Source organism: Arachis ipaensis, chromosome B3 (assembly GCF_059453495.1).
Source record: "Arachis ipaensis isolate K30076 ecotype BB chromosome B3, ASM5945349v1, whole genome shotgun sequence".
Classification (NCBI taxonomy): domain Eukaryota; kingdom Viridiplantae; phylum Streptophyta; class Magnoliopsida; order Fabales; family Fabaceae; genus Arachis; species Arachis ipaensis.
In genome coordinates, this window is record NC_142438.1 from 20,401,927 (window position 1) to 20,421,323 (window position 19,397).

General features: G+C 41.4%; 1 protein-coding gene across 1 annotated transcript; it reads left to right on the top strand.

Annotated features, from left to right (window-relative positions):
* Positions 1-10,285: 10,285 nt before the first annotated feature.
* LOC107632664 (uncharacterized) lies at positions 10,286-11,782 on the top strand. The gene has a single exon (XM_016336332.2). It carries the CDS (start codon positions 10,286-10,288, stop codon positions 11,780-11,782), a length of 1,497 nt encoding a protein of 498 aa, XP_016191818.2.
* The last annotated feature ends 7,615 nt before the right edge of the window (positions 11,783-19,397 follow it).

Here is a 19,397-nt window from a genome sequence, read left to right on the forward strand (position 1 = left end):
ATATTGCTGGAAAGCCCTGGATGTCTACTTTCCAATGCAATTGGAAGCACACCATTTCGAGTTCTGTATCTCCAAAAAATCCATTTTGAGTGCAGGGAGGTCAGAATCCAACAGCATCAGCAGTCCTTCTTCAACCTTTGAATCTGATTTTTGCTCAAGTCCCTCAATTTCAGCCAAAAAATACCTGAAATCACAGAAAAATACACAAACTCATAGTAAAGTCCAGAAATGTGAATTTAACATAAAAACTAATAAAAACATCCCTAAAAGTAACTAGATCCTACTAAAAACATACTAAAAACAATGCCAAAAAGCGTATAAATTATCCGCTCATCAACCCACAAGAGGAATTGGAAGGAACAAGAAACAGTGGTGCTAACCAAGGAATGCAGTGTTATTATTCAACACACCCTTCCTGAGAAGATGCCAGACCCAGGGAGCTTTGTCATTCCTTGCACCATTGGAGAAGTCGGCATTCAGAGAGCTTTATGTGATTTTGGAGCTAGCATTAACCTCATGCCACTTTCAGTGATAAAAAAGTTTCAAATTGAGGAGGTAAAATCCACTCATATTTCTCTTCAACTTGCTGATCTTTCTATCAAATTACCTGTAGGTGTTGTTGAAGATTTACTTGTGAAAGTAGGACCATTTATCTTCCCTGTTGATTTTGTTATATTAGACATGGAAGAGGAGGTAAAACCCTCTATTATACTTGGTAGACCCTTTTTAGCTACAGGTAGAGCTCTGATTGATGTGCAAAAGGGTGAATTAACCCTGAGGGTCAATGAAGAACAGGTGGTCCTAAATGTTTTTGAAGCCCTCAAACACCCCAATGATTCTGAGGGGTGTATGAAAATAGATGTTATTGAACCACTTGTTCAAGAAGTACTGGAAACTGAAGTACTTGATGATGTTCTAGATCCTATTTCTGAGTGTGAATTAGTTGAAGTTGATGATTCACCACCCCAAAAGGAGCTGATGAACATGCCAATTAAGGAGGAGGAAGCCCCCAAGCTTGAGCTCAAACCCTTACCCCCTTCTCTGAAATATGTGTTCTTGGGTGGAAATGATTCATATCCAGTGATTATTAGCTCTTCTCTGAATCCTAAAGAAGAGGAGGCGCTTATTTCAGTGCTTAGGAGCCATAAAACAGCTCTTGGATGGACCATTAGTGACTTAAAGGGGATTAGTCCAACCAAGTGTATGCACAAGATCCTTCTTGAAGATGATGCTAAACCAATTGTGCAACCACAAAGGAGACTCAATCCAACTATGAAAGAGGTGGTCCAAAAAGAGGTAATGAAATTATGGGAAGCAGGTATTATTTACCCTATTTCTGACAGTCCTTGGGTAAGTCCTGTATAGGTAGTTCCCAAGAAAGGAGGGATGACAGTGATCAAAAATGAAAAGAATGAGCTTATTCCTACAAGAACAGTCACATGATGGAGAATGTGCATAGATTACAGGAGGCTAAATACTGTTACAAGGAATGATCATTTCCCCCTCCCTTTCATTGATCAGATGCTTGAGAGGTTAGCTGGTCATGCTTTTTATTGTTTTTTAGATGGATATTCTGGATATAATCAAATTGCAGTGGACCCTCAAGATCAAGAGAAGACAGCATTCACATGCCCCTTTGGAGTATTTGCCTACAGGAGAATGCCATTTGGACTTTGCAATGTTCCAGCAACTTTTCAGAGGTGTATGCTTTCAATTTTTCTGATATGGTTGAAAAGTTTATTGAGATATTTATGGATATTTTTTTGTTTTTGGTAATTCTTTTGAATCCTGCCTTAAACATTTATCTCTTGTCTTGAAATGGTGTCAAGAATCAAACCTTATTTTAAATTGAGAAAAATGCCATTTTATGGTTACAGAAGGCATTGTTCTTGGACACTGGATTTCAAGTAAGGGAATTGAGGTTGAGAGAAAAAAGGTGGAGGTAATTGAAAAATTACCACCACCAACTAATGTTAAGGCAATTAGGAGTTTCTTGGGTCATGCAGGATTTTATAGAAGATTTATAAAGGATTTTTCTAAAATTTCTAAACCATTGAGCAACCTGTTGGTTGTTGATGTTCCTTTTGTCTTTGATTCTGATTGTCTGCATGCTTTTGAAACTCTGAAGGCAAATCTTACCTCTGCTCCCATTATAGCTTCCCCTGACTGGGATTTACCATTTGAATTAATGTGTGATGCTAGTGATTTTGCTATAGGAGTTGTTTTAGGACAGAGGCATGGTAAGTTTGTACATGTCATTTACTATGCCAGTCGTGTGTTAAATGATGCTCAAAAGAATTACACAACTACAGAAAAAGAATTATTAGCTGTTGTGTATGCTGTTGATAAGTTTAGGTCCTATTTACTTGGTTCTAAGGTTATTGTTTATACTGACCATGCTGCGTTGAAGTACCTTCTAACCAAACAGGATTCTAAACCAAGGTTAATCAGATGGGTGTTGCTCCTTCAGGAGTTTGATATTGAGATAAAAGACAGGAAAGGGTTAGAAAATCAAGTAGCTGACCATCTCTCCAGAATTGAGCCTGAAGCAGGAGTATAACCACCCATAACTGTGAATGAGACGTTTCTAGATGAACAATTGTTCCTCATTCAGCAGGCTCCATAGTTTGCAGACATTGCAAATTATAAGGCCATGAATTTTATCCCAAGGGAGTACAGTAGGCAACAAGTGAAGAAGCTATTGACTGATGCAAAGTACTACATTTGGGAGGAACCATACCTTTTTAAAAGGTGTTCAGATGGAATTATCCGGAGGTGTGTCCCAGATGAAGAAAAACAGCAGATTCTTTGGCACTGTCATGGTTCTGAGTATGGAGGCCACTTTGGTGGTGAAAGGACAGCTACAAAGGTCCTTCAGAGCGGGTTTTACTGGCTGACTCTCTTCAAAGACTCAAGAGCATTTTTAAAGCACTGTGACAGATGTGAAAAAGCCACAAACCTCCCTGCCAACCATGAAATGCCACAGCAGGAAATTCTTGAGGTTGAGTTGTTTGATATGTGGGGTATTGATTTCATGGGACCTTTCCCACCCTCACATTCAAACAACTATATTCTAGTGGCAGTCGACTATGTGTCCAAGTGGGTGGAAGCTGTGGCTTTACCCACCAATGATGCCAAGGTGGTAATGAGCTTTCTTCAGAGATATATCTTCAGCCGGTTTGGTGTCCCAAGGACACTCATTAGTGATGGAGGAAGTCACTTCTGTAACAGACAGCTAGACTCTCTTCTGCATAGATATGGAGTCCGTCATAAAGTGGCAACCCCCAATCACCCTCAAACAAGTGGACAGGTTAAAGTTTCCAACAGGAAACTCAAAAGGATTCTAGAGAAGACCGTCAGTGTTTCAAGAAAGGACTGGTCTAGAAAGCTTGATGATGCTCTCTGGGCATACCGGACAGCATACAAGACCCCAATTGGCATGTCCCCATATCAGTTGGCAAAGCCTGTCACTTGCTAGTTGAGCTGGAGCACAAGGCTTATTGGGCAATTAGGTATCTGAATCTTGATTCAGAAGCTGCAGGAATTAAGCGGATGCTTCAGTTGAATGAGCTTGATGAATTCAGATATTCAGCCTATGAGAATGCCAAGCTCTATAAGGAGAGAACCAAGCTACTGCATGATAAGAAGATTGCCATCAGAATATTTGAGCCAGGACAGAGAGTGCTTTTATATAATTCAAGGCTCAAATTCTTTCCCAGGAAGCTGAAATCCCGGTGGTCAGGACCATTTGTGGTTACCAGAGCTTCACCATATGGTCATGTGGAGATACATGAAGAGAATTCTGACAGAAAATTCACAGTGAATGGCCAGAGGTTGAAGCACTATCTTGGAGGCGAGATTGATCGCCAGAGGTCCACTCATCTGCTGAACTAGCAGAACTGACCGTCAAGCTAGTGACGTTAAAGAAGCGCTTGTCGGGAGGCAACCCGATAATTTCGTATCCTTAGTTATTTTTCGTAGTAGTAGTTTTCTTACTTGTTTGGTTTTTATTAAATTCTTACTATCTTTCTGATCATGCAGCTATTCTATCACAGGAACTGAACACCTCAAGCTATTTCAAAAAAAAAAAAAAAAGAGCGCACACGACACAAACGCGTCGCTGACGCGTCCGCGTCGGATGGGTGTGTGTGAAAAAATAAATTTGACAGAGAGTTGCGAGGGAGTGGCGCTAGAATAGTGCCTTTGGCACAAATTGTTCCACGCGACCGCGTCGATGACGCGTCCGCGTCGGGTGGGAACATTGGCCTCCCACGCGACCGCGTCACTCACGCGGCCGCGTGCCCTGGAATTCGACGTGAAAAGGGTGCACGACCGAAAGTTGTGCTAGAGTGGTGCTGGATTCGCGCTGAACGCCCAATTCTACTCACGCGGACGCATGGCTCACGCATCTGCGTCATATCCTTCTAATGGCCACTCACGCGATCGCATGCCCCACGCGATCGCGTCACCCAAGATTTGGCAAAAAAAATAAAATTTCAAACAGAGAGTTGTGCGAGTGCGAGGCTGCCCTCGCGCCAGTAGCATAAAACGGGTCACGCGACCGCGTGACCGATGCGACCGCGTGACCGACGCGACCGTGTCAATCAGTATAAGCGCAATTTGCGCGACCGCGTGCCCCACGCGGCCGCGTCGCTTGCGCCGCACAGCTTCCCTGATTTGCCAATTATCTTATCTTTTTTTCTCCCAATCCTAATTCTCTCTTGTTATTTTACCTGTATATTCTTCTTTCCTCTCACTATTTATTTTTATTTTTAGTTCTTCTTTGCTTGAGGACAAGCAAACCTTTAAGTTTGGTGTTGACGCTTCGCTTATAGGTTTTCTGTTTATTCCTATGGCACCAAAAGGGAGGCAAATCATCTTCACTGAGGAGCACAACCTGAAGAATAAACGACTGCTAGGATAACTAAGGTGGTTGAGTTCCTTTCATTTTTTATTCCTCCCCTCTTTGTGTATGTTATGTTCTGGTTTTTTGCTATTTTTCTTTGTTTGTTGCATGATCCTTTATTAGTTAGAATCCTAGGACTAGTTTAGTTCTCCCTATTGCTTTAATTCTGAAAAAAAAAATGTCTGATGTATTACTCACTAAGCTTAATTTCAAATAAAAAATACAAGAGTGATATATTGCATGAGAAAGTGGGTCTATATTGAAGAATAGTCTTATTTACTTAAATGTGGTGGTGTTTTCTGTGATTCTGAATGCATGACATGAACAGTGCATATTTTTGATAGTGAAGTTTATGAATGTTAAAATTGTTGGCTCTTGAAAGAATGATGAAAAATAAAAATGTTATTGATAATATGAAAAATCATAAAATTGATTCTTGAAGCAAGAAAAAGCAGTGAAAACACAAAGCTTACGAAAAAAAATTAATAAAATAAAGAAAAAAACAAGAAAAAGAAAAAGCAAGCAGAAAAAGCCAATAACCCTTTAAACTAAAAGGCAAAGGGTAAAAAGGATCCAAGACTTTGAGCATTAATGGATAGGAGGGCCCTAAGGAATAAAATCCTGGCCTAAGCAGCTAAATCAAGCTGTCCCTAACCATGTGTTTGTGGCGTGAAGGTGTCAAGTGAAAAGCTTGAGACTGAGCGGTTAAAGTCGTGATCCAAAGCAAAAAGAGTGTGCTTAAGAACTCTGGGCACCTCTAACTGGGGACTCTAGCAAAGCTGAGTCACAATCTGAAAAGGTTCACTCAGTCATGTGTCTATGGCATTTATGTATCCGGTGGTAATACTGGAAAACAAAATGCTTAGGGTCACAGCCAAGACTCATAAAGTAGCTGTGTTCAAGAATCAACATACTGAACTAGGAGAATCAATAACACTATCTGAATTCTGAGTTCCTATGGATGCCAATCATTCTGAACTTCAAAGGATAAAGTGAGATGTCAAAACTATTCAGGATTGCAGTTGTAAACCCCACTATAAGAACAGACATGAGCTTAATCGAACTCTCATTCTCATGCAAATTCACATCCTAAGCTTATATTAGTATTGGTTGCTTGAGGACAAGCAACAGTTTAAGTTTGGTGCTGTGATGCGTGAGCATCTTGTCTATCTTTTTCTAGTGAATTTGCATCTAAATTGTTGAATTTAATTAAGAATTAATTATATTTTAGCCACTATGGATGCTATTTTGAGTTTTGTACAATACTGTTTATTTTAGGTAGCATTTGGCGGAATTTGATTGAGTTTCTGCAAAGAAAGTGAAGAAGTCAAGGAGATGACCAGCGAATATCGATGCGGACGCATGGCTCACGCAACCGCACGGAATGGAGGAAATCGCAATGACGCGATCGCGTGCCTAACGCGAACGCGTGGACTGGAATCTGCACAAATGACGCGAACACGTGGACAACGCGGACGCGTCACATGCGCCACGTGCAGAAAATGTAGAAAAACGCTGGGGGCGATTTCTGGGCTGTTTTGACCCAGTTCTTAGCCCAGAAATCACATATTAGAAGCTGTAGAATGGACAAATCAAGTGGTCCCACCCTTCAGCTGAAGACTTGTTAATTAATTCGAATTTAAATTCAAATCTTATTTTAGGAAAAGATATTATTTTAATTTTAATTTTAGAAATTTGATTTTTAAATTATTAGGATTAGTTATAAAAGGGATCCCAATAGGGTGGTTCCAGAAGAAGATATTCCAAAAACATTATTCCATACAAATTTACATTTCATATTCTATGAGCAACTAATTCTCCATTGTTAAGGTTATGAGCTCTGTCTATTGTATGGATTAATATTACTATTTTTCTATTTTAATTAATGTTTTAATTTATATTTCAATAATTGTTTTCGTTCTTTATTTTATGAATTTGGGTGGAACGGAAGTATGACCCATGTTCTATTTGAGTTCTTGTAAAACTTGGAAAAGCTCTTTACTTGAACAATAACTTGAAAACATATTATCCTGAATTTCTAATTGTTTGTATTTAACGGGATACGTGACATATAATCTCTTTATTTTTGGACAATTAGGATTCTTGTGGCATATAAATTGGAATTTAATCATCACCCTCTAATTGGAATCAATTGACCAAGGAATTGGCAGTTGATGAATTTTAGAGGAGACTAGGAAGGTCTAAGGAATTAGGGTCTAGTCACAATTAGTTTGCCATGAATTAAATCTCGCATGATTAAAATAGTTAATAAGAAAAGTCAATCCAGAAAATAGATAACTCTAAAACCTTAACTGTCTTCTCCATATATTATTCCCATCTTAATTACTTGCCCTTCTTTAATATTTTTGCTATTGTTTAATGTCTTTGAACTCCCAACACTATTTTCTGTCTGTCTAACTAATCCTATCAAACACTATTGTTGCTTAATCCATCAATCCTCGTGGGATCGACCCTTACTCACGTAAGGTATTACTTGGTACGACCCGGTGCACTTGCCGGTTAGTAAGTGTGGTTGCAAATACCGCACCAGTACTCCCCTCTCCCCACACTGTCCTTCCCATAAGCAGCAGAACCCACCTCCTTCACAAAAACTCCATATACGTTATTCTCAACAGAGATTTGAACCCACTCTCGAATTATGTCAAACACCCCTGTCTCAACTTGGATCCTTCCAGGTTTAAACGCCGCACCTCCCTCTGTTGGTAAATCACACTGAAGCACCTCACCCCATTGTCGGCCTATTGTTGTAACCGTCTCCGGCGACCAGACATGTAACGGGATCCCGTAGCACTTCAACCACACTATTCGAGTGTCACAACGGTCTGCCTTCTCCCAACGCCAGACCCTATGGAAGAATTGTAACAACGTATTCAGGTTGAAAGCAAACGCATCGTCAGCATGTTGCACAGTATCAAAGTTAGCAACACTTTTGACGCTCCAATCTCCTTGACGTCCACAATGTGCGGCATATTTGTACACAGCGTTTTCCTCAACGATTTTGGGTCCACCGGTTTCAAAGTTCTCCCCACCAAGCTCCTCTTCAACCATTTCATATTTGCTTCGACGATGGCAACCTCAACTCTTTTCGTCTCTCCACTACCCGGATTGCTTGCCGGTTGATCACTCACTAGCCTTTTCTCTACTACTAAGTCGGTATCAACCTCTTTCCTCCTATGAGATTTCTCTGGCCCTCTTTCTTGCTTATGTCTCAGGTCCACATTCCCCGCTCGTTCCCTCTTCGGTCCTTACCTTCGAAACCTGGCTTCTCCGACAGTGATCACCCTCCCCCGAAGTCTCCACTGGTTCATCTCACCAATAGCTTTTAGCGCACCGCCTTTCGTCGTGTATCGGACAAAGACAAAGAGATAGATCCTTCTATTCTTCCGTTTTCTGCATAGATAGATGTCGTTTATAATTTTATTTATTTTTAATGTATATTTATATTTTAATATATATTTTATACTGATGACTAACTTTAATAACTTATTTTAGTGTACATATAACATTATTCAATATTATAACTATGCAATTCTCAATTATATAAACAAAACCGATTATCTGTCAACAATGATAATATTAAAAAAAGATTAAAGAAAACAAAGAGATAAAGACAAAGATTTAAAAGAAACAAAAATAGAGATTCGAGCGAGACTCTTTCGTGGTTCTACAATTAATGGTTAACAACTTAACATTTTGTTACGGCATGTTTATAGAGAATCCAAGACAAAAGATGCACTTTGATTGTGTACTAAAAATATAAACCTTTTTTGTACATAATTATTTTTATAATGACCTACAAACATGGTCAAAAAATAGTTAAGTTCCTCCTAAAGGTATTGGGCTAAAAGGATGGAACCCAAAATAACACCTTGAGGAGTTGAATTTCTCTTCAGTGGGAACTATATTGGTGGAAGTGGATTGGTTGGATTTGGAGTGTAAAGGTGTCATCTAGTTGAAAGAAAACCAAACTAGATGTCCCTTCACTAATGTCACATGTCAGGAGCTTTAGTTTAACGTGTGGGAATCAACTTCCTACCCTTTTCAGTTGACAAGACTTGAGGTGATCCCAAATACCTAAAGATATTTTGGAAAGAGCAGTAAACCAAATGTCAGACTAAAACCATTAGCCAAGGGGTGTCCTCTTCATCATGGTTTTACGCTATAAAAAGGACCTCAAGCCACCTCTGTAAATCATCTTTTTACTTCACTTTTCATCCTTCATCCTTCACTCTCACTCTTCACTTTCACCTTGATCATCTTCTTCTTCATAGACCCTGAAACCCTTTTCATCCTTTACTTTCACCTTCACCTTCATCCTCTTCTGAGAGCTTCTCTTCTTTGTAAACCATTCCTGTCCACTTTAAACAAAGCTCATTCATCCTCTTGTGACATTAGTGGAGGTCTCAACACTTGTTCTCCACCTCTCTTCCTCACTATTAGTTCTTGTATTGTTTATTTGCCATTAACAGAAGTGTCTTCCTCACAAGTTTACTTACCCCTAATCTCTTACCTTAACTATTATTTTTTCACTTAATCTATTTTTCACGAAACTCACCCGAATCATCTGGCGACTCCACTGGGGAGGAACACTTCGACGTGATGGCTGAATCTAGCAATACTCATCCTGGGCAGAATCGACCACCTAAGCGACGCTCAATAACTCCTCGGGATCTCAACCTCAGTTTGGGATCACCTCAAGACGAGGACGGGCACAACCAAGAAGAGGAACACATGGAGCAGCAGAATCTGGGTGCAGGAGGAGAAGGAGCTCATGCCCATGCAAATTTCTTCACACCCCATGCTGGAGGTACCACTGGCATGCACACTCATGTAACCATTCCTGCTCATGTGTACAACTATATGATAGACAACCAAATAAAGATGCAAGCTTTGATCACAGAAATGATGGCTAGAGATCAAACGAGGTATAGAACCCCCTCACCGCCTCCATTCGCGAACCAGGAGAATATGGAGGAAGACGAGAACACCCCAGTCACTCGTAGGGAGTTGACACGTATTCTAAAGGGCAAAGGAGAAGCAAGTGAGCCCACTTGGGAGATAAGTCCACCATTTGGGCATCATATCTTGGCGAAACCATACCCTAAGGGGTACCAACCACCTACCTTTCGTAAATTTGATGGTACTGGAAGTGCCAAAGAACACATCCTGTCATTCTTGGATGATCTCGGGGTGTTCAGGAACCACCAGGAGCTCAAGATCAAGGAGTTCTCAAAATCACTGACAGGAAGGGCATTCACGTGGTATTGCAAGTTGAAAGTCAGTAGCATCAACACCTAGGAGCAATTAGTAACGGAGTTCTACAACAAGTTCCTGGAAGAGGAACCCTCCATGCACATCATGGATCTGGGGAGAGTGAAACAGAGACAAGGAGAAGGATTGGTAGCGTCCGTCAAGAGGTACAGAGATCAAGCTTTACTTTGTATAGACACTCTCCCAGAGCCACAATTGGTGTACGGATGTATTAGAAATGTGGAAGATGGATCCCAAATTTATCTTTCTATGAGCAACATAAACACTTTCTCTGATCTCTTAAAGAGAGCATCTGACATAACAGAGGCAATGAAGCGCAATGGAAGGAGATATAAAGAAGTTTCTCCTCTGGAAGTGTGTGCCGCTGATGGCAGGGGCAGAAGGAGTTCCTATTCTAAGGGTGTTAAGAAAAGCAGTCCTCCACCCCCACTACCTCTCTCCAAAGCTCAGGCCATGGTTGTCGTAAATGGATGGTTTGAGGATGGAACATTAAACCCCAGAACAGATAGAGAGCCACCAACATCTGAAGACTTGAGAGATCCAAGATATTGCATGGTGCACCGCAATAAGGGCCATGGGTTAACCGATTGTTATGTGGTGAGGACGATGTTTCATAGGCAAGTGAAGGAAGGGAAGATACTCCTAAATGGGGAACAAAACCAAGAAGGAGTAAAAAGCACTCCTTTTCCTCAACATGATGTTGGAATGATAGGCATTGAAGGAGAGGTAATGCTGACAGAGATCGTAGATGAAGCAGAAGAGATGGTTACCATGGAGGAGCCCTTGGATGAAGACACCTTGACAAGAGGTCTTTTGAAGTCTCGAGGTTGTAGAATCATGTTCAACCAACTTGGCTTGGAATCCCACATTCAGAAAGAGGTGGCCAGAGCTCTAATAGGAGTCATTCAGAAGCATGAAAAAGGTTTTAGGGGCATCAACGCTCAACTCACAAGATTAGCAAAGGCCCATGCAAATGCCCTAGTGTTTCGGGACCCTGACTCATTTAATGGGGAGTTCTACCATAATAAACTATTGTATAGGGAAGCAGTGGTAGAAGGCATGAAGGTCAGAAGGGCCTTGGTGGATGCTGGATCAGGGATAAATATCATACCCACTCATATATTTCTAGAAATGGGAGGTTCTGCTGATCAGATAAGGCCTACTCAAGTCGGGCTCAATGCTTTTAATGGAGTGGGTGTGAAATCTAGAGGGTGTGTTAATGCTGTCTTGGAGGTTGGCCCCATAAAGACCAATAATAAGTTTCATGTGGTGGATGGAAGCTCTAGCTATCACATCCTACTGGGACGTCCATGGATTCATTTACATCGGTGTGTTCCTTCAAGTTGGCATCAATGCATAAAGTCTAGCTGGAGAGGGAAGGATATTAGCATCTCAGCCACTGTAACACCCTTTGATGCGGGAGAAGCACATTTAGTGGATGCGAGTTTCTATGAAGAGCTTGCGTTACCAGGGATCAACAAAATAAGGCCTGTGCAGGAATGCACCATTGGAACACCCAGACAAAAAGCAGTACGGAAGGACACCCTGAGGGAGGAAGCACCAAAAGAAAACACCAAAAAATGAGCAACAGCAATCGAAGACCTAGGGCTTTGTAAGGAAATTCTCCCAGGTGGAGGATATTGGTGGTGTATCCTATAGGAACTCGGGGGTCCAGCGAAGTAAAATTACCAGAACTCCCCTGGCCCCGACATCCTAAGTATACAAGAAAAAGAACATCTGCAAAGCAGCATATAAAATGCCCCTTTCCAACTCCAAGATGAAGCAAAGCAAAAGAAGGAAGAGTTGGAAGAGATTAATTTAGGGACTGAAGAACACCCGAGGCCTTTGTTCGTGTGTAAAACTCTAGGGGAGAAGGAGAAAAGGGATTTGATAGCATTATTAACAGAGTTCAGAGATGTGTTCGCTTGGAACTATGATGAAATGCCGGGGTTAGATCCAAACCTGGTAACCCACAATTTAGCCGTGAGGAAAGGAGCAACTCCTGTCAAGCAAGCTCCTAGAAAATTCTCCAATGAAATAGAAGCTCAAGCAAAGAAAGAAATCGAAAAGTTACTCGCAGCCAAGTTTGTCAAACCAATACAACACCCCTCTTGGTTAGCCAACATAGTGCCAGTGAAAAAGAAGAATGGGCAGATCCGGTGTTGCGTGGATTTTAGAGATCTAAACAGAGCTTGTCCTAAGGATGATTTTCCTCTGCCAGATGTCGATAGAATGGTAGATGCTACAGCCGGATTTGAGAGGTTCTCCTTCATGGATGGATTTAGCGGGTACAACCAAATTAGAATGGCTCTGGGAGATGAAGAAAAGACAGCATTTCGAACACCCGTAGGTAATTTTTACTATACTGTCATGCCTTTTGGCCTAAAGAATGCTAGAGCAACCTACCAAAGAGCCATGACTGCTATATTCCATGACATAATGCATGACTTTGTAGAAGACTATGTAGACAATTTGGTTGTCAAGTCAACATTCGAGAAGCAACACACAGAACACCTCAGAGCTGTGTTCACTAGATGCAGAAAGTATAGACTCAAGATGAACCCCATGAAATGTGCCTTCGAGGTGTCATCTGGAAAGTTCTTGGGATTCAGAGTCCACAAAGGAGGCATTTCAGCTGACGAGGATAAGATTAAAGTTGTCCAAGACATGGAACCTCCGAAAGACATCAAGGGACTTCAGAAGTTTATAGGCAAGCTGGGGTACATTCGAAGGTTCATACCAGCATTAGGGGAGCTCTTAGGACCCCTAAGACCTTTGTTGAAAGAGAAGAACACCTTTATGTGGGGACAACATCACCAAGCTGTGATGGACAAGATCAAGAACGTTCTCATGTCCACTCACACCATGACTTCCCCTCAGCCTAGTGCACCATTGAAGGTATACTTAGCGGTAGGAGAAGAAGCAGTTAGTGGGTTAATTGCACAAGAAGGTGAAGGCAAAGAGAAACCCATTGCTTATGTTAGCAGAGCCATAAAAAGGCCGGAACAAAGATACTATTCACCAGAGAAACATTGTCTTGCTCTGGTGTACATCTCACAAAGATACCGACACTACTTTCAAGAACACCAAGTAGAAGTCGTATCGAAAAATGAAGGTATCAGATTTTTAATTGAAAAGCCAATGTTGACTGGAAGAATGAGTCGTTGGGCACTCCTAATAAGCGAATATGATGTAAAATTGGTGACACCTACCACCATTAAGACCCAAGCTTTGGCTGACCTCTTGTCGATCTGTCCTGAAAAAGCAACGATTGAAGAGTTGCCAGATCAGATTCCAGGAACAATAGAGACTGTTTATGCTTGCAATGAAGAGGAAACATGGACCCTCATGTTTGATGGAACACCCTCGAATCCTCAAGGAGGGGCAGGAGTCGTCCTTACAGACTCCCATGGAAGAAATCTGTCCTTCATGTTTCGATTGGATTTCTCTTGCACCAACAATGAGGCAGAGTATGAAGCGCTAATGCTCGGTCTAAAGATGGCTCAAGAAGTTGGTATCAAGAAACTCCATGTCAAAGGAGACTCCAACCTAATAATACAACAAATCCTAGGAGGATATGGCACGAAGGAAAGAAGTCTGGCCTTATGCAGAGAGCAAGTGTGGCGCATGATGAAGGTATTTGATAAGATCTCATTTGAGCATGTACCCCGAACAGAAAACAAGCATGCGGATGCTTTAGCAACATTGGGGAGTAGAGTCACTATTCAAAATGGACAACATGCTTTGGAACACCGGATAGCTGAAAGTCCAGCCAGAGAAGAAGGGAAGTCTGTGGAAGAAAAAACCAATGATTGGTGAACGCCTATACATGAACAGCTCAGAACGCTCAAGATCACCAAAGAAACAAGAGGATTTTGCCTCCTCAATGGGCAAATGTTCAAAAAAAGCAATGATGGACTCCTCATGAAATGTGTAGGAGAAGAAGAAGGGAAAGAAAAAGCAGAACAACTGCATGGAGCCACTTGCAGAGAAGAAGGCCCCGGTTTGTACCGAAGGCTCCAGAGGTGGGGTATTTATTGGCCGAAAATGAAGTTTCATTGTGATGAATTACAGGCTTCCTGCAAGGCTTGTCAAGAAACAAAAGAAAGCATACAAATATGTAATGTTCACAATTGGCAACAACCCATCGTAGAGTACCTCGATGCTGGAGTTTTGCCTTCAGAGAAAATAGAAGCTGGGAGATTGAAGAAGAGATCAGAACGTTACTTCTTGCAAAAAGGTGAGTTGTTCAAAAAGAGTTTTACCGGAGAGATGCTAAAATACGTTCGAGATGAAGAAAAAGATAAAGTCTTGGAAGAAGTCCATCAAGGAGTATGTGGGAGACACCAAGGAGGAAGGGCCTTATGGTATGAACTAATCAGGATTGGCTATTACTGGCCAAAAATGAAGGAAGATGCAATCAACTGGGCCAAAAGGTGTGTACAATGTCAAAAGCATGCAAACTTGATACATGCGCCAAGCGTGCAGAAGAACAGCCTCAAAACACCATACCCATTCCATACATGGGCGGTAGATTTTGTGGGACCAATCAACCCCCCATCAATGGGAAAGAAATGGATTCTAGTTGCAACAGAAAGCTTCACCAAGTGGGTGGAGGCTGTCGCTGTCAGGGAAGCAAATGCTGAAGCAGTAGTGAGATTTATCAAAGAAAATATAATATGCAGGTTCGGGCTGCCAAGTGTTCTAGTGTCCGATAATGGAACCCACTTTGTTAACCAAAGAGTGTGGGGTGTTCTTGAACAATACCAAATCAAACATCACAAGTCTTCCCCCTACTACCCGCAAGGCAATGGCCAGGCAGAGGCTACTAATAAGAGCCTTTTGAAAATATTCACAAAGATGGTGACCGATGCTCATAAAGATTGGAGTGAATACCTACCACTTGCTCTTTGGGCTTACAGAACAACCAGACATGGAACAACCGGAGTAACGCCTTTCTCGTTGGTTTATGGGGTTGAAGCTGTACTGCCAACAGAGATTGAAGTACCCACCGCCAGGATGTTGTTAGACGAGGCAAGGGATCGTGAAGCTGAGTTGCAAGAATTGGAAGAAAAAAGAGAAGTTGTGGGATGCAAGATGGAAGAATACCACCGGAGACTAGCATTAGCTTACGACAAGCATGTTCAGCCCAGGGTGTTCCTAGAGGGTGATCTGGTGCTAAAATCAGTAGACGCAGTAATGAGGAAGATGTCTTTGCCAAAATGGGCTCCCAAATGGGAGGGTCCTTACATTGTTTCTGAAGTACACCCCAACGGACACTGTATCCTGTTAGACCCAGATCATGGAACAACCACTGGTCCCATCAATTTCAAGTATGTCAAGAAATACTATGCCTAATTTCAGCTTTAGTAATTCAAATTTCAATTTCAAAAGGCTTCTTTATCAAGAGCCAATGTTTATGTTATATTATTCTGCAAGCATCCTGCAATACATGAGAAAACTGCTTTAGCAATCATACACTCAAAAAATGCGAGTGATGCATCTTAAGAAATTTTCAGTACAAAATAGTTCCAAAAAAGTGAAGTGTCCCACCCTCCAAGCTCCTAAAAAGAGTCGAGCATAAATAGGGCAAGAAAGTTATGGGTACCTTCCTTTTCTTTGCCTAAAAAAAAAAGAGGCAGAAAAAAATAGCAGTAGATAATCCTGCTCATCTTAAAATTATACCCTCCCCCTGCAAAAAAAAAAGTGTGTATCCAAAATAAAATGATCACATAAGCAGGTAAAGCCCCTGGAAGAGTATGCATATTATAAAAAAAAATGAGGGGAAACATAACACCCAAAAAGAGGTGTACAATGAAAGTCATAGAAGCAGTAGGACAAAAATATACTTTGTCAAAGTATTACATATTTTACAAAAATAAGTGCTGAAACTATCACACCCACAAAATATCACTGTAAGAAATCGCAGAAGAAGCAGCCTCCTTATGCTTGGCCAATTGCTCTCGCTCCATGCTGACGCTGGCTAACCTAGCCTTCATGGTGTTCATTTCAGATGTAAGATTGTTAACCTTTTCTTGAAGAGCAGAAACATCAGAAGAGAGAACGTGATGCTCTTTAGACAACAATTCTTCTCTAGCAAGATCAGAGATCCCAAGTGGAGGCTCCAATTTTGCAGAAAGATTTTCAAGCCAACGACCACTAAATTTAAATAACTTAAGGTTATTTAGATGATTTGCTACCATATCCCGATGAGCACCCCACAAGTCCGCAAGGGAGTGTGAAGTAAAGAAATCCCATGCATCCAGAAAAGCTTGGTACCCAAGCTTCTTGAAAAGGCAGTTCAGGTCATTTGGAAGCAAGAAGAAAGGAGTCCGAGATGCAATTTCCGATAACAAGTTCTTCGCATCGCCATTGAAATGCTCAAACTCATCACAGACAGAAACTAAAAAGCAAAACAACCTTTTTTCATCAAGAACTTATAAAGTGCTGGCACGCCTGACAAATGAAAAGAAATACAATGGAACACACCAGAAGAAGCACTAGCTAAAGGTTCCTTTGTGATATCAGAAATGCTCGAAGATTAAAAGGTGGACTCAGAAATAGCATGAGAAGCTGAAGATACAAACATACACACAAACAGCATGAACAAAATCATGTACCCCCTTTAAAAAATAAAAAAAAAGAAAGGCAGAAAAAAAAACAGTTGTACCTGCGCCAGGAAATACCGTTCGGATGGGAGTAACAACACGTCTAGTAGGGTCCCCTTGGCAGGTAACACCCGGCTCAATGTCAACATTGCTCTTAGAACTTGCTATTGCTCGTGGGTCATCTCGCACAACTTCTTGGGTAGTACCCTTGTCAGGGATGTCGCCAACAACAAATGAATTAGGAGAGTCCCCACTGACCCTTTCTTGAGAGCTCTCATCGCCTACATTTACCGGATCAGAGGGTGCATTTGGAATTGTTTTCATTTTACCCAAAAGACGATGGGACCTACGCTTCACAACACTTCTAGATAAGCTAACCACAGCTTTACCAGGAGACTGTGATGACTCAACAAAGCAAGCAGCAGCAGAAGAACCTTTAGCTTTTGCCATCGAAGAAGGAGAAATCCCTGAGCCAGTGGAAATTGGTGAAGGCGTAGCATCAACAGAAGGCCTAGGTGGTCTTTCAAGAGATCTCTTTGCAACCTTAACATTTGAACTCTCCACTTTACTGCGCTTGACCACTTCAGCAGTAACAACTGAATCATCAGGTTTTCTTTTTGAAGAGGGTGGATGTCTATAACACCTAGCATTCAAGTCTACAAAATACCAGCACAAAAGATACAACAGTCAAATACACAAAGAGGAGAGAGAGATGAAAAAGAAATGAAGAAACAAAAAACAAGAATCAGCAAAGAGCAAATATTACTTGTAATGATCGAAGGAGAAAGGTTACCAGTCATGAAATATGCATCCTTGATCAAAACTCGGACAAATGATCTGACATCAGGGACGGAGGTACCCTCATATTGCCTGATATGCTCCTTCATACGCATAAGGTAATCCACATACTCCTTTGTAACTCCTCCATCCCTGTCGAGAGGAACAACCAAGAAAGGATTGTACTTCGGGAGTTCTTCTTGAAACAGAACATTTTTCATTAAATTTTTCGATGAAAAAAAAAATATGCTCCACGTTTTTTGGATCCTGGTCCCACCCTAGTTGGCGACTTACCCTATCAGGACGGTAGATCACTGGACAGATCAAAGCTCCACAGTGAAAATCCCTATCCATAACAATCAAACCAGGAAGAGGGGTAGGAGAAGTACACAAAAGCCAAAAGTCATAAACCCCATCCTGGCCGGTAGAAATATTATTGCGGTCATGCTCAAGACAAGCAGAATATATACGATGAATAGCCAATGCATCGGGCTGGTAAGAGGTTACGTACGGGCGAAAACAAAATTTTCCTCCAAGTCAATAACATCCTCCAAAGATTTCGAAGGATGAGCTGAACCCCAAACCCAAGCACGAGGACTTGCCTTCTTATCTGGAAGAATTGTAAGGGGCTTACGGGTGGGAGCAAACAGAGAGAACCGCTCAAAAAGAAAGAGTTGAAGAAACATTTCGTCAATGAAAGACAAAACTGGAAAGCGACCATGAGCAATCTTGAGTTGCTGGGAAAATTGATCAAGTCGCGTATATAAGCTGCCGAGATACATAGGAGCCAATGGTAAACGTTCTCCTCTAGCAATCAAGCAGGCTAAAAGAAACACCCCATGGCTCATACACTCATCCGCCGGTCCAAAAAATACGTATTTACTTAACCAATAAGCAACAAAAGCAGCTCCCCTAAGATCTGAAGAAACAGCGGGAGCAGGGACAAACTCACCATTGAAGAAATCACCAAAGAAATAACGAGACCAATTAGAGTAAGAATACTTAACAGTAATCTTCTTCTTCTTGGAATCTTGCTTGTCGCTAACCACCTCTTTTCCTCTCGAGGACTGACGAGTCTTCGGATGCTCATCCTTGGAGGAAGATTTCTTAGCCTGCCTACTCTTGGACAACCCTTTTGCATATCGACCAGCATCACTTAAACTCATTTGAAGATGTTGTGCAAGCTTAAGCAAATTAGAATCTGGGCGAAGAAGAGTGAGATCCACACTACCAAACACCGGCAGTTGAAGAAGAACCACAACATCTTCCAAAGTGGGTGAAAACTCACCCCAAGAAGTCAGAAAAGTATGAGTCTGAGAACACCACCTCTACCAAAGTAAACTCATATCAGATCCATTTCGCTGAACACCCAAGCCTGCCAAGAGGAAATCAATTAGTGCTCCTTCAACATATAGCAACAAGGTAAAGAAATTATAAGAATCAATTATGAGGATAGATGGCAGAGAACAACCAACTTGCAGATGTGCGAATAGCCTCGGCAACACCAGCTGATTCTAATCTCCTCACAAAACTACCACCCTCCTCAAACAATACTGTGAACACCCACTTTTGCCAAACCTTATTTATGTGAGTAGCTGCCTCATATTTAAAAGACGTCCATGGAAATTCTTGGCGCTTTAACCGAGAACAAAGTAGAGTAGGACCCACTTGATATGAAGGCTTCTCAACAAATTCACCTAAAATTCTACAATCTGAAGAATCAAAGGCGGGTTTCATAGTTTTATCCATACCTAATAACAAGCCAGAAGAAGGAGGGTCCAAAAAAGGTTTCTTCATCAGAGGAGGATCCACAA

Bases quoted from the DNA above. Each gene is read 5' to 3' on its own strand.
- LOC107632664 (XM_016336332.2), top strand. From the start codon at position 10,286: ATGGATCTGGGGAGAGTGAAACAGAGACAAGGAGAAGGATTGGTAGCG.